This window comes from Stegastes partitus, unplaced genomic scaffold, assembly GCF_000690725.1.
Source record: "Stegastes partitus isolate 25-593 unplaced genomic scaffold, Stegastes_partitus-1.0.2 Scaffold528, whole genome shotgun sequence".
NCBI lineage: Eukaryota > Metazoa > Chordata > Actinopteri > Pomacentridae > Stegastes > Stegastes partitus.
In genome coordinates, this window is record NW_007578259.1 from 52,381 (window position 1) to 68,327 (window position 15,947).

A 15,947-nucleotide genomic window follows, 5' to 3' on the forward strand; every position below is an offset into this window, starting at 1 on the left:
CAGTGTTTGGCATCCCCATAATATAGCGCCTTGTCTGACGGCCAAAAAGTGTAATTTTTGAAAAGAACCTTCTTCCAGTTGACTTCAAAGTCTTCCAAAAGTCCTTTAGAGAATTCTGAGATTCAGTGATTTTTAAAAAAAAATCTTTTTGCCCTCTCTCCTGAAAGCTTTGACTGATGAATAACAGGAAACCGTTGTGTTGTGCAGAGTTTCTCTCATCTTAGTTGCTGAAGCTTGTAACTCCTTCAGAGGAGTCGTAGGTGTCTTGGAGGCCTCCCAGTCTCCTCTCTTTCTTGCATGTTTTTAAGGAGATCTAGGCATTTCTTCCATTTCTTAAATTGGTTTTACAGGCACTGCATTTGATCATTCTAATCCAGACTGAACTTTTTTGAACTGGACCCTGCTGAACATATTCTGTCAGGCCACTAGGTGGCAGCAGATCTCTTACAACCAAAGAGCGGTGGCTGCAGATGAACTGATCTCCAATCGGTCCAGCATTTTCAGTCCCTGCAGGTATTTATTTGGCTCCGATGTGACTCGGACTGATCCTGCAGCAGGTCTCAGTGTTCTCTGCTGCTGTTTATTCATTTTACTGCCTGTTTCGGTAACAAGTGGTCAGTGTCATTTTGCTTGTTGTGATGTTTCCATAATTTGTGACTTATCTGAACCAGTCCGTCTCATTAAAGACCTGGATGTGATCTTCAGGGCTTCATTCCCTCCATTAAACCGTATGACTTTGCCTCCAGCATGACAGGCCAATAGCTGAGTCAAAGCTTTTTTTTCTACCTAAGGTATCACATGTCACCACTGAGCCATGCGGCTTACAGTCGGGAAGTTAAGGCACTTCCTTCTTCCTACCACAGTGTTGCACTGAGAGCCGTCACTCGAGCAGGACCTTCGTGGCGATGGGGATCCTCGAGCTCCTCGCTGCTTCTCTCCTCTGACTTTGTCAATGTCACCGGGTCCAGTCAGGGGACACGTCCAGCTGTTTAGTGCCTAAAAGTGGTCGGAGTGCAGCTTTTGGTTTTTCATGCCACAATGGCTGCGACGTAGCGCAACTTTTGGATCCAGGGTGGATAATCGACAGCGGCGCAAACTTTTACGCACTTGTAGGAGACGCCGAGGAGACTTTCAAGCATGAAGAAGCAGTTTAATCGCATGAGGCAACTTGCCAACCAGACTGTGGGAAGGTGGGTGTTCATGCTTTATACGTTGGTGGCCGTGGATGTGACAGATCGTGTAGAAAAAGGCCAACAGGGTCTGTAGCTGGTGTCTTCCTTTGTCATCTGTGTGCCTGCTGTGGGCGGCGTCGGAAGGGCCGGGCCACATACCTGCACACTGACCAAGTTCTAGGAAGTAGAACAGCTGGACTCACACACATGTTACGTGGACTTTTATCTGATCGGTTGATTTATTTACTTGAGCTTCAGATTTGGTTTAACTGACTTTTAAAGTCTCCTTTTATCCGTGGACTCAAACTGTGGTAGCAACGCGTTTATTACATTTAAGGCTGCAGCTGAAGCCTGTTTCATTATGAATGAATCTGTCAGTGAGTTTTTAGATCAGTGGTTTACTCTATAAGATATTTATTGATGTGCACAGTAGGAGTTTGCACATTGTAGAGGCTCTGCAGCCATTTGGCTTTTTATTGTGACCAAGTGACTCACATAGTTGATTTATGAGCAGGGCTGTTGGGTATTATTGGTTCTTATTAGCTCCACTTAGTTTCATTTAATTTCCTCCAGCAGTAACTTCACTATCCCCACTTTTCCTGCATGTTCAAGGTCTTTTGCACACAGCACCTGTTCATTACTCTATTGATTAATCAAACGGGTTTGGTCTGTTAAATGTCAGAAAATGGTGAAAAATGTTGATTAGTGTTTTAACATGACTTCTTCAAATGTCATTTTTGTCCAAAACCCAAAGAATTTCACTTTGCTGCCACAGAGGAGCAAAGAAAACAGGAAATGTATGGATTCTGTTTAATAGTGAACCACCCCATTTAAGTGATTATCAAACTAGCTGCAGATTAATTTCATGTTTGAAGGCTTGCCAGGGTTAGGGTCCATCAGCAGCCACCACAGAGAGGACATCTCATTTATTACTGCATACATCTGCAGCTGTCGCTTCATGAAGACACTTCAGGAGGACTTTCCAACCCTGAAGGCACTGGCCTTGGATTCCTCACATACGTTGCTCCACTTGTTGTGTAAGAGCAGTAAAACTGAGCTGAGCTGAGTGGCAGCTTGCTTATTGAGAGGCAACACACCCACTGTGGATGACTGCTGGACAGACTTCAACATGCTGGGAATCCTCGGGTGGCGATCGTAAGAAAGTGCAAGTTAGGAAACAAATGGATGAAAAGTAACTTAAATGATCACAAGGAAGGCTTCAATGTGAACCAGTCTTCATTGAGCTTAACTGTGGGGTTGATTGTGGATTTTAATCCATGAAGTAACATAAAAGTGGATCTTTAACTTCCTTTGAGTGTCTCTGTTGTCCACAGCGTCTGCACTCATTTTGACAGAACTGAACTGAAGCTGGTTGCGACACAACATGTGGTTGACAAAGCAGTGAATCTGTGCCCCCCTCCCCTCCCTGCCATGACAGTTTGTGATGATTTGTGGTTTTGTGTTTGGCTCAGGAAGGGCCGGACACAGAGGCTTTTTGTGGAGTAAGCATTTCCACGGTTGTTGACGGGGACACGGCGGAGAGCCGGGGACGTCGCATCACCACAGAGCCGTGTTTTTATAAAAGGGGAAGCCAGTTTGATTTGCATGTGATTAATAAGAGGAAGCAGATTGATGCACATGGAGCAGGGCAGCAGGGTTTCTGGATGTGAGGATGAACTCACACACAGAGCACACTTCAGCTACACATCATCTAACGCTGTGATATGAGCATGTCCTTAGAATCTGCATCGTGTGTGTGCAGTTCAGTTCTCACACAGACTTACTCGGTCATGAGGTGCACACAACGTATGTGTTGTACATTTACTATTCTTCGACTCTCTGTGAAGTTTTCTTTAAGGCTCGGCCGTGGTGGGAGTCTATTCTTAGAACAATAGCTGCTGTCCGGAGCTGAGCTGCACTCGGTCGAATCAATGCTAATTCAGTATCGATAGGAATCTAGAGATTGCACATGGAGCACTAAAGGCTGATGTGTAATGTGATCACGGGGATCAGCGTGGAGGTATTCTGGCTGCATATCTAATGCCACCTTAACCACTTAAATAAATGCCTTGTTTGCCTTCTCTGTTTGCAGTCTGGGTGCATGAAGGTGATTTGTTCGTTGTTATACTTTCTGCTTTAAATCAGTTTCTTCTTTGCCTAAATAAAAGACATAATGCAGTGAAATTATCATCAGAAAATCAGAAAATGTGAAAAGCCACAGCACACAGAGCAGAGCTGGTATCTGATGCTCCAACAGCAGCTGTCTTTGTCAGGAAAAAAGGTTTTTATACTAAAAATAAGGTTTCAAACAAGAAACCAGAGTTTTCTCAACATAAACAGTCAAACTTTGCATTAATGAAATTGTGAAACTGTCTCATCAGTAGACTGAAGCTCACCATCAGAAGAGCCCAGGACCTCGATTTGCATATGAAAGTATATGAAAGAAATATAGTTAAACGACTCATTGATCATCAAAACAGCTGTGAGTTGTTGCTTTAAGGTCTCTAAACATCTGATTCTTGACAGTTAAAGTTGGTGCTACAGATGAATCTGTGATTAATATGTGTTATTAGATAATAAGCCTGAATACTGAGAATGTTCTCCGGCTCCACTGGTATGTTTCAGTTCTTATTAGTAGGAATGAAGAAGACGGGTAGCTGGTAGATTTGCTAAATTCACAAACTCTAACACAAACCTTCATCAGAATGCCTCAGTGGACGTCAGATTAAAGTAAAACCGTTCTGTCCTTTAGTGCTGATAGGCTGTTACTGGAGACGTAAAAAGACGGACAGAAGAATGACTTCATTTTCTTGGGTTAATATCAAATCTGATCCCTCGTTTCTTCGTGCAGTAGATCTGACCTCTGCATATTCAAACAGCAAATCCGTCAGTTCTTATTAAAATCTGTCTATAAAATAAGAATCTTTGGCTTCTGACTGATTTTAAGTTTTGCAGAGATTTAAAAACATCTGCAGGCAGCCAGGACGTCTGAGCAGCCGACTTCAAATGTGGTCCGAGCGTTTTCGATCAGCGGTGAGGTCAGCCTGCGCCGCACCAGGAGGCTGTAACATGAAGATCCTATTTTTGAGTCTTACAGCAGTATTAGGTAATAAGTGTAGCGTGGGAGCGGGTTAATTGATCCCTGTGAGAGTTGGATGTGTGGCGCTGGTGGAGGGAGGGGAGACGCCTCCAGGGAGCTGTGTGTGGAGCTCTAGTCCATGTGTGTGCTGGCGTATTCATTCCATATTGATAGCGTGAGCGATGACCTCGTTTGTTTATCTCACCAGCTCAGCAAGATTCAAAACCAAAACCTGGACAACAGCGACTGGTGTCTGTGCAGGAAGAGTCCGAGGTCACATGACGCAGTAAATGTGAATCCTGTTCAGGACGCTCGAGGCGTGAATTTGGCCTTTTGTCAGCATTTCCTAGAAGTTTTGGAGTGATGTCACGCTATCATATTTTCCACCGACTGTGCTACAATGCGCAGTGTGTTTTGGCGTGTTTCAGACATCAACATGCCACTTGGCAACTCCCACACAAACACACACACACCTTCCCCTGTTGCCATAACAAAGAAGGTGCAGATGATAGAACAGGAAGCGTGTGTTTCTGACAGAGTGGAGGAATCCGACAGGTTTCACATGGAGACCAGCCACAGTGGGCCTTGGTGCAGACATTCTGAATATGTGTGTCAACTAGACGTTCTCCGTTGTTAAGTTAAAAAAAAAAAAAAAAAAAGGGAACCAAAGAAGAGCTGCACTTTCTTCAGAGACGTGTGCGCTTATTGTATCTGAGTGAAGCCACATTCAGTGAAGCTCCTACAGCTCTAAGACCGAGTTATGCTCCTTTACAGATGTGCACATGAACAGCTGCAGACGTTGCGGATGTTGTTTTACTACTTTAGTCTTTAGAGTCTATTTTGGGGACTCTGTTGATATGTAGGTCATATGTGTGAACCTTGTTTTGTACAAGCACACTGCTACTGAGCACGAGCAGTACTGCCTACTGATGTCACGGTCAAGTTGTTTTTTTGCTATTTTTCCCCGAGTGTTGTAGATGAGCTGCAGTAAATTACTGTTAGATAGTATAGCAAAGTGGGTGGTAGGCAAAGAGCGTTGTAAGGGTTTAGGTAGTAAAGGGCCACCATGACAAAGTCTTCCGTGACGCCTAGTGATCTCCAGCCAGCGCACATCTGTGTAGTTTGGCTGTGATCCACTAGGAAAGCGTTTCCTTACCTGACAGCTGCCTTTGTCACAATGTCATGGTCCCCTGTGGTGAATCTGAAATAGAAAAAGTGTGACACCTGCATGACATGGGACATAAACAAAGGATCAGGGGAAGGTTCGTGGTGATGCTAGATGACCTTAATCTGCTCTTAGTGTTCCCAGAATGCATCTGTATCACCGCACACTGTGTAGCTACGATAAACGCCGTCGCTCCCCTAAGTTGGACTACATGTTATACTGTATCCAGTGTTATTATATTATTATTATTATTATTACTGTTGTTGCTGATTTTGTGTTGGTGTTGTGTTGTTTTTCTAGTATAACAATTTCCCTGGGGTTTAATACCGAAGGGATCAATAAAGTTCTATTCTATTCACTTCTATTCTATGTTGCTTAAAGCTGTAAAACTACACGTGAAAGGCTTGGAACATGCAGACATGACACAGGAAACCTAACTAAATCTACACCACTCAAACTCTGGTGGACGTTTGCGTTGTCGTGCGTGTAGAAGATGCACCACTGGACCAGAACCGAGACACATGAAGTCAACAGAATTTGCACGAGCGAGTGACGTCTTCATGTTTATCAGTTGAACGCATTTAAGATAACCTCGTTTAGCTGAAGTGAAAATAAATCAGCTTCAAATGTGATCATGAACAGCCGAGTACTTACAGAGAACCCTGACTCGTGATTGGCTGCAGGACTCCAGCATTAATTAGTAATTGAAGAACAACCCTGAACTTAATCACTGACGACCAGCTGATAGCTACAATCTGAACACAATAAGATTTAAATAACAATCACAATAATGAAGTATTTGAATTTAAACATTTGCAATCCCATGAGTCTTTGTTCATGTGCAGAAAAACCAGGACGTATTATTGAACTAAACAAGCATGTGGGCCGAAAGTACAGAACTCTCAATATAAGCAAATAAAATTAAAAGACTTACATTAGGGCTATTATTAGTTTAAGTGCCCTGTTTATTTTCAGTCAGCCTGTTTTGCGTTCACAGTACAAACGGCTCACAGCAGCTCATAATGCCTCGTATTGTGCTTCCTGGCGAGGACATCAGGATAACGTTTTCGTGTGGATTTTAGCGTCCTGTGGTGATTTGCTGCAGACGGTGCGAGCTGCAGACAGGTTGGTCTGGATGGATTTAGCTTTATGGGCTGCTCATTAGTTGTTTTGTTACAGCAAGTCAAGAGGAATAAAGCTGTGATGTCCCCGAGCTAACGTGGCTCACACACAGCAGTCAGCAACATGTGGAGCTGAAACAGCTGCACTTGTTCTTCCAACGCAGAAAAGTGAGGAAGCACGAAGGAATACTTGTAGTTTTTCCACCTGTATACACAGGCTGTCCCCACAGGACAGGTGTGTCCCGGTGCTGCTCGGTTGTGAGTCTTCATCGTTGTCAGTCTTTAACTGCTGGTCTTTGTGTGTCTGTCCACAGGGCCGAGAAAACCGAGGTCCTGAGTGATGACCTCCTGCAGGTGAATATCACATTTATTCCTTATATTTCTGTTTCCTGGTGCTTCAAGCATCTCCTTCCTTCTTCCATCTTTGCATTCATATTATCTCATGTTGTAAAACGCACCTGAAGGCAACTTTCTCCACATTCAGGTTGGAACTGTGGGTTTTTAGACAGTGAGGGAAATGCTAGTTACCCTCATTCAGACGTTTTTATGACAGCTAGAGCACGCAGTGCATTCTAGCAGCGTTTTTCTTTTGTTTGTTGACACCAGTCGCTAAACGAACTGCTCTGATAACTCAGAGTGTTCTGTTAGCTGTGGCTCTCTCTAGCGTGCATGTTGTTCCTGCTGCTTTCCACAATCCTGCTTTCTTTTACTTTAACTGGTTGTTTTTTTATATTCAAGTGTTTTTTATGAGCAAATTGCTGAGCAACCTTTCTGACTGTATTTGTATTTGGAGGTGCAGCCTGAAAGCGCCGCGTCATTCATTAAGCAGAATAAGTTTCATGCTGTCATTTTGCTTTGGCCATAGAACAAACCACGAGGCCCTCACACTCACGAGCCGACTCTGTTTCTGCAAGTCTGACGGATGAAGTTGTGCCTGCAAGAGACGGCACAAGAGGTTTAATTGTTCACCGCCAACTTATTTTAAACTAATGCATCTGAATGCAAAAGCAGCTCTTTCAGAAGTCGTAAAATGCGGAAGTCATCAAAGGACGTACGAGTTCCACTCAGAGCCTCTGTTAAAGCCATCAGGCCTCAGCGGCTCGTTGAATCCAGGCCTCTCTCTCTCTCTCGCTCTCTTTGCCGTCTTGGAGCCCAAATGCTGGCATTAAGGCATTACTGGGTAGTCTTTCATTCAGTAACGCCTCGCCAGATCCAGGGTTTGGCACCGCAGGAAGAGAAGGGCCTCATGGTTTTCCACTCAAGGCAAACTCTGGCAATGTTCTGTTATCTTGAAATCACTCTGGACGTATGTGTTGTGTGTGCGAGGGGGGATGGGACGGCTCTGGCTGGTGGGACTGTGAGATCACTGCGAGGAAGAGAGTGTGAATAACTTTGACAAACTGAGAAAGACAGAACATGCTCAGGGAAGAAAGGGACTTTTGTGGAAGGAAAGTAAAGTTGAAGGAGTGCAGTGAAAGCTGTGGACAGCCCTCGTTCAGTCATGGGAGTTTTATGATGTGCAGCAGGGACCTATGAACTGTGTTGACACGCAGCGACACACAGCGAAGCTACAATTTACTCGTTAAATGTGCTTGTTTTTTGAGGCAAACTGACCTTCCACAGAAAGCTTTTCCTCATCTCTGGGGCTTAGCGCTGCCTTCGACATTCCTGCAGCTCCGGCTCTCAGTGAGGAATGTGATTGTCAGGATGTCTTTTGGCACAACAACTGCAGCTTCAGGTCAGAATCTGTGGTTCTGGTAAAAAAGACATCACATACAGTCAGTTTTCAGATATGCTGCCTGATTACAGTCATCTCTGTGAAATGTGTGGCTCCCACTTCACTGATTCATCCACCAATGAATCAGTATCAGCGTTTGTAATTTAACCACACTGCCTGGAAAAACTTGTTCCCCTCTTTCCAAACATGAGCGGAGAAAGAATCATTTTTCCGATCCCCCTCCCCACAAGCTCCCACAACCCGGTTCTGCGAACAGCCCGACCTGAAATCTGACACTATGGTTTCCACGGTGCTGTTGTAGTCTTTTCCATTTTTCCGTAGTCCTTTGCATTGGCTGAGGCATTTATCTTGTTGGGACTCGTCCCGCCTCGCTGCGAGAGTCGAGAAGGCCGTCGGACTGGATCTCACGCTGGAGGCAGTCGCTGCAATTTGAATACAACTGAGGATGTGATGGACTGATAATGGAGCAGAGACTGAATCATGCTCTTATCTGATACTGTACGTTAAGCAGCTGTCTGATTACAGCCAAACTGTAGCTGAGCAGATTGACTCTCATGTTAGTTCACTGAATGTGTACTGGTTAGCTTAGCTTAGCATAACAGCTGGATGTGGCAAACATGAATGAATGAATGAATGAATGAATGAATGAATGAATGCCCTTTATTGTCACTATACAGTGTACAACCAGGTTGGAGAGCGCCTCCTATTTTCAGTGCAAGTAAAAACAAAATAAGGTGCAAAATTGCTCAGAAAAATATAAAAGACAAAAAAGGATAAATATAGAAAAAGAAATAAAAGATTTAAAAACTATTGCACCAGATGATGGATATTTACAAACAGTCACACGGTGACAGAAGCCACTTATCATTCCCTCTGCGGTTAAATAAACACTTTATTTCTCGTTTCTTGGCTCCACAAGTGTTTCCTGCCTTTATGCTAAGCTAAGCTAGCCAGTAATTAAAGGCAGACATCTGGAAGAGAATTTAAAAAAACATCCCAGAATTTTACAAATACAGCCTTGTGCATATGTGCAGGCGTGGAGCTGAGAGCCAGAACCACTTCACACACACCCCGGATCAACCTGTGGAGCCACCAGGTGCATTTTACAACGTGGACTTTGCTGCTCTTCTACTATCTCACCTGCTCTGGGTGGAAGGACCTGTGATTGGCTGAAACCTCCTGTCAGGTGCTAAAGACTGAAAACAGAGTCGAGAGGAGGAACAGAAGTTTAGTTTCTTGTCAGACCACTTGAGTTATATGTTACAAGGTTAGTGTGGAGAAAAAAAGACAAAAACCAGAGCGTGCCCAGTCCGGCTTTACCTCCTGAACTCCTGGTCAGTAGAGAGAATTCAAGCCTGTGTTTTGTGCAGCAGAACAACGCTGTCCCCACAGAAGTGACGAAAACCAAAAAAATGTCTTATTTTAGAAAAGCTTAGAAACATGGGCAGCATTGTTGAAGTGCTTTTACAAAAACTGTGACTCAAACTACTGACATTTGTGTTTCCGTCTTTCATGTTGACACAACCTGCAGTTCAGCCGACTGAAGCTGAAGAGTTCCTGTTTTTACGTGGCGGGACTGTTGACTGCAGGAGAGTCACAAATGGCTTCAGGGTTGCATCAGGAAGTGCAGAATTTTTTGATTTTTTTCTTTAAAACCCAATATGCTTAAATCAGAATCAGCTTTAATGGCCAAGTCCGTCCACAACAGACAAGGAGTTTGGTTCTGGCTGTTGGTGTCGCCCTGGGAATGAGCACGGAGAACAAAAAATAAAGTAAAATAACGATAGAAAGAAAAAATAAATAAATAATAATCATCAAAAATAAAATAAGGTAACAAATATATAGAAGATAAATGAAGGAATGCTTTGTTTCTGGTGCTTGTTATTGTAAATGAGGGATTTGGATAAATAAGCTGTGATTTGCTTCAGTTTTCCAACCAAGCAGCACGTCACAGATGAGAAGTTCAAGGAGCTTCAGAAAGTTCAAAATCTGATGCTTCTTTCTGTCTGGCTCAGATAAATGGTGTAATTGCAGCGTTTTGTTTTGATCTTTTTTAAACGGACAGCGCACCTTTCACGCCTGTCAGCGGCTTACTGGACAGACTGAGCAGATTCTTGTCCAACTCCTTCCAAAAATGTGAAACTAATCCTTTAAACAAACAGATTTTTTTGCTTCATTTGAGTCCCGTTTCTGCTGCGTCATCGGCTAGTCAGACAGTTAGCCGTCCTGCCAACCAGGTCAGCCAGCTAGTCACCCGTCCCATTACCAGCTACTCGGTCGACCAGAGCAGCTCAGAGCCAGAAAACAAACTCGTGTCCGCCCACCCGGTTCCTCCGTGACTCACTCGGCACTCCATATTTTCTGCTGGTCAGGGGTCATCGGCTCACTGTTCACTGTTTTCATTGCTGTCTGGAAAAATGTTGGCAATAACCGGCCTGTAAACCTTTGGACAGCTCCGTGGCTGGAGAGGGGAAGGGATCGTCTCTGCTAAGTGTGTGTGGGCTCGTCTGCTTCTGTGATCAAGTGGTCTTCCTGTTTTTTACTCTTTGACTTCAGTGTGTTCTACAGTGTTTCCTTCATTGAGCTTCTCCCAGATGATCTTGTAAATCCTGCAGCTTCATGCGTTGGACTGACAGGGTGATGCCCAGCACACACTAATCATTACACCTGAGTCACAGCGACACGCGAAAAAAAAAAGCCGTTAATCTTTGAAAAAACCCTTGTTTGACTGAACTGAGGGTGTTTCCAGAGTCTCTTCTAAACATCTGTCATCTAAAACGGCATACGTCCAAGCTGCTTATGTGAGAACACGAGACAAAATGAGTGCGTTTCTGTGGATAAAAGCAACATGAAATCATCCAGAAGCACTGGATGCCAGCGTACCAGTCATGTCCGGCTCCTGGCATTGTTTGGAAAAGGAAACCGTGTGATTAACCCTCTGAACTCCAAGCAGGTTCTGGCTGTTTTCTATTTGCTTTTGCCACATTTTTAGTCGCTGTGGGTCCATTTCAAAGTCCTGTACCTCCCTGCAGACAGAACAACCACAGCTGGAAGTGGAGAGAACTCAGAAATGTCTTTTGTGCAGGAAATCACAATTAGAATGCCCTAAAAGATGCCTTCAGAGAAAAAGTTGAAGTTTTTTGACTATTTATTTTGCAACAACTGAAAAAACAAACTAAAATGGTGACTCTACGTCCAGCGTGTGGTTCCGTCTCCGGCCTGCTTTGGGTTAACACTGCCTGCAGTTCAGCTGAAAAGTCCCTGAAGTTTGGTCCCATGACTGTTGGTCGCCGCTGAATCACAAATGGCTCCATTGTTATGCTGAGGAGTGAAGAGTTTTTAGTTTTTCTGCAGAATCTGGTAGAGCAAAGGCTTTACTTTCTGTGATTTAAAAAAAAAAAGAGAGACACATAGAATGACAGGGTTTTGAAGTGAATTTCCCTTCTGGAATAAATAAAGTATTTTTTATTTTAATGAAATATCAGGATTTAAAGCTGAGATATTGGTTAAGTTTCCTGCAGATTGTTAGTTCAAAGACTGTCTGAAGGTCAATTCTTTCTTAGTTTTCTCATAAATGGTGTAATTATGCATTTAAAAGAAAAAAGACAAGATGCCTTTGAAAGCAGCTGCCAGGTTTTGGGGTTCAGGGGGTTGAACTTGAATGTGATGGTGACGGCTCTGAAGCACAAACTGAGGCTGTATGATGTCCATGTTAATCACCTAGCCGTGCTGGTAAACACAAGCAGAGACGGATATTTAAACTTGGAGTCATTTCACATGTGGATTGTGCAAAAGCAGCCAAAGCCTGCGTTTCCATACGTGATGTTTTGTACGTTCAGCGTGAGTCCGGAGGCTCTTCTGCTGGACTGACGATGTGACCAGTGAGTCCAGTCCACCGTACCGCCCACACCGCTGCACTCACTCAGGCCCCCTTTCTTCTTTCCTACTTGGCTCCAAACGCTGGACGTCTGGATCCAATCGAGCTCGACTTCCACGCATTAATCAGAGCCGGGGATCAGCTGAATGGCGGCTGAATCAATTGGACTCGGCGAGGAGGCCAAGTCCAGCTGTGGTCTGGCATCACGCAGCAGCTGTAGGAAGAGTGTGTGAGAGAGAAATAAAGAGAAGAGCGAATTAGTGAGGATGAAAGTGGAGGAAGACGATGGGATCAGACGTAAACGAGACGCCCTCAGATGTCGCTGGATGTTTACACCGGCGCAGGAAGAGGAAGAGGATACTTATGGTAGTTGGGCGCAAAACCGTCACGGCACCAAGTCTGCAGGAGGAAGTGGTCTGACCTGATGGTGTTTATGATGTTAGAAATGCTTCACCTCATTAAAACCTCACTGTTTGATGAACTACTGCCCACAGGACAGTGAGCGGGGATGTTCATTCGTTTGACCTGAGGACTGACGCTGCGTTCTTTCCACCATTTCCTGAAGCGCACCATAATTATTAACCTGCAGCTTGTTTCCCAACGTATAGAAGTGGAGAGACTTTAAACCGATCAGTTACGGTCACGCGGTCATGAAGCTGCTCTCGCTGGTGTCGCATTCAAGGAAAATCTGACAGAGTTGGATGTCAGAAACTACAAAATTTAGATTTTTTTGTAAGTAATCCCTTGAATAACCCCCTCCCCCCTCACTGTTGCCTTTATTGCTGTAATATCAATCAGTTTACTGCACTTTGGTCGTAAACTAACCAGAAGAATATCGTAACAGTTTTGCATATGTACACACGGAGATTGCTGTCATTATCCGATGCTAAGCTACTATAAACTGCTGCTCCATGGAGGCGCCAGAGGTGTGATTACAGGACTGCTTGTTCGTCAGCACGGTTACACAGATGCTGTTTTAGTCAAAGCAGGTGCAGCGGTGGAGTTCAGGCAAAGCTAGAGCCAGTTGAATTCTGGTGCAGGTTTAGTTGATCATACATTCAGAACAACAACAGGAGCATCAAGGAGTCAAAATAGAAAAGTGTGAAGTCGTGGTGGAGTCAGTTCATCGTAAATCTGTCAAACCTGAAGGGTTCCATGATGTAATGATGCATAGAGGTCGTCATGTTTACCTCATGATGGTTATTCCTGTAATATCTTCTTATATTGCAGCTCAGTTCACATACATTTATGACTTTATCAGATTTTTATATAATTTCCGTGTGATGACGTAATCATTAAGACTTTGCTCTCTTTTGTGTGCTGATTTATCCACAAACAGATTTTTCTGGTCTGACTGATTAAAACGCTGCGTTCTGGGGTTAAACTGGGACAACCTGACCTCAGGCATCTTCAACAGCTCAGGCTTTTATGTTTTTACACTTTTCAGTCTTCATCATTCAAACAAAGACTAAAACATGTTTTTCACTCAAAACTACTACAAACTTTTTGAACGGTCTGACCTGCTGAGAGTCATCCTGCATTAATCAGCCACCTGAAGGATGACAGTGACACGACCGTCCTTCTTTTTACAGGTCTGTGTCCTGAAGCAATGAGTGGCTGTTAGGAGCTGACAGTTTATTCAGGCAGGGTTTCCTCACGTTTCTTACGAAACACTACAAGCATTTAAGTTACGTGGCCGACCGGCACACCAGCAGATTATTACAGTCAGAGTTCAGGCTGGTCTGCACAGGGACTTACTGTGTTGGATACTGATATGCAGTTACAGAAAGGTTTTACTGTCATCACTTGGTAGCTTACAGACCTCCTCCTGAATGTCTACAAGTTGTTTAATTTAATTTAAATGTAGGGTTTTGCATGCAGACTCTTCCTGCCGTGTTGCTCCGCTACGTTACAAACCCAGCAGATTGGATTTGACACACACTTCTGTTCGAGGCACATTATCATCACTTTCAAAAATGAAATGAATGACAAGTCAAACAATCAGAGCTGTGCACGACTAAGTTTGTCTTTGTTACGGCTCCAATTCACTGTTTCTGTGAAACAAACACAAGCACAGAAATCATCTTCACCGATTTGAAAACGAGTTAACAGCATTTAGAAAAACACTGAGATGCATAAAAACCCGACAGCAAACAGTGATGAACACAAGGTGAGAGGATGTGGTGAAAGTGGTAAATTATGAACTTCTGTAGATCTTAGACCAAACATCTGACCTTAAGTCAACAGAATTTTTGCATTTCACTGTTTTTTCTACTTTTATTTCTTACTTTGCTGCATTTTCTTTCTAAATCCTGCGTATGCATCGTCAACCATTTTTTATTTATCAGTGTGTTTTCTAAAGCTGATGTACGCAGAGATAGGCTGAGGTTACCGTGGTACCAGGACAGAAAAACGTTCAGGTCTCCTAAACCGGCGGATCCCTGGAAAGCAGAGGACTGGTGTGAAGAAGTATGTTGTGCTCTGAAATATGTAAAGTATGCTTCAGTGTGAAAAGGTGAAGACGTACGGATAATACCTGCTCCTGAAGCGCAGCCAGCAGATCAGGCCTGCAGTATGTCTTCATATCCCACAATCCATCAGTCTGTGTTCCGAACCGGCGCTGACTCCTTCCATGTGGCTGTCAGTGCTGCAGCAGAGCACAAGACAAACAGCAACAAGAGCAGGACGGACGCTGTAGAGGTGTGCTGCTGCAGCACCTGTGCTCTGATTTGCAGTCTCACCTGGGTTGTGTCTGTCGATCAGGAACTTGTGTGTTTCCTTCGTGCCGGTTCGGCCCGGCGAGCAGAACTCTCCCGGCCTGCATGGGGGGTTTGCTAACATTCAGTGTCTCGTGTGCAGATCGAGAGGCGGATGGAGCTGGTACGCTTGGTGTCACACAACACGCACAAGAGGCTGGTGTCGTGTCTGCAGGGTCAGCTGGGCACGGACACCGAGAAGAGACACGTGAGTAGAACTTTAACCTCATGTTCACATCATCACACCGACACAGTGAGAGAGGCTGCTGCTGCTGCTGCACACAACTCACAGGCAGATGAACCCTCTGAACCCTGGAAGCCTCCAGTCAGGCTGAGAAACACGCAAATATCACAAAACTACACTGTCTATAAGACAAAAGCTGAAGAAATGTGAGAATGGTCACATAGATGATCAAGTCTATGATATTTGATCAAAGTCACTTGTATCACATAAAAATTCTGCAAAAAAACCAACAAATGCCCTCCTGCTCAGGACAGCTGATGTAAAAAAAACAACAACAAAAAAAGGTGAACCAGCGTTCCTGCGCTGATGCTTTTATATATAACAACAATAAACTTTATTTTTACAGCACTTTCCAAAGCAAATGTTACAAAGCGCTTTTCAATTAAAATAAATTAAAAATTAAAATCCAACAAGCACACAGAATAACTGATAAAAGTAGAAAGCACACAAATAAAGCAGGAAGCTGTAAAACATAAAATCAGGAAAAGCTCTCAGAATAAAATGTGTTTAAGACGGCTTTAGATGTTGTATGAAACATAAAGAGTTAAACATGCAGTGGGAGGTTGTTGGACATGTTGATTTCTTTTCTTTCTTTTTTTTTTCTATAATAAATAATCAAAGAAATTCTCTTTTTATTGTCATTTAAGTCACTGTAATTTTGTTTTACGGCCCAGAAGAGTTCTCTCTGCTTCTTGTGTTGTTTTCATTTCACTTTATATTTTAGCTAAATTTTGCCCAGAGAGACAAAAATTGTGATTTTTAAAAAAAAGAAAAAACCTACAGATTTTTTTTTTT

The 15,947-nt window shown here is 43.6% G+C and overlaps 1 protein-coding gene across 4 annotated transcripts in view; it reads left to right on the forward strand.

Moving 5' to 3' along the window:
- Positions 1-845: 845 nt before the first annotated feature.
- arhgap17b (Rho GTPase activating protein 17b) overlaps positions 846-15,947 on the forward strand; it is a 27,900-nt gene continuing 12,798 nt past the window's right edge. For all 4 annotated transcript variants that reach the window (XM_008287898.1, XM_008287901.1, XM_008287899.1 and 1 more), the window contains exons 1-3: positions 846-1,190; positions 6,852-6,891; positions 15,012-15,116. In XM_008287898.1, the coding sequence (XP_008286120.1) occupies positions 1,138-1,190; positions 6,852-6,891; positions 15,012-15,116 (198 nt within the window). In that variant the 5' untranslated portion in view covers positions 846-1,137. The remainder of the gene's footprint in view (positions 1,191-6,851; positions 6,892-15,011; positions 15,117-15,947) is intronic.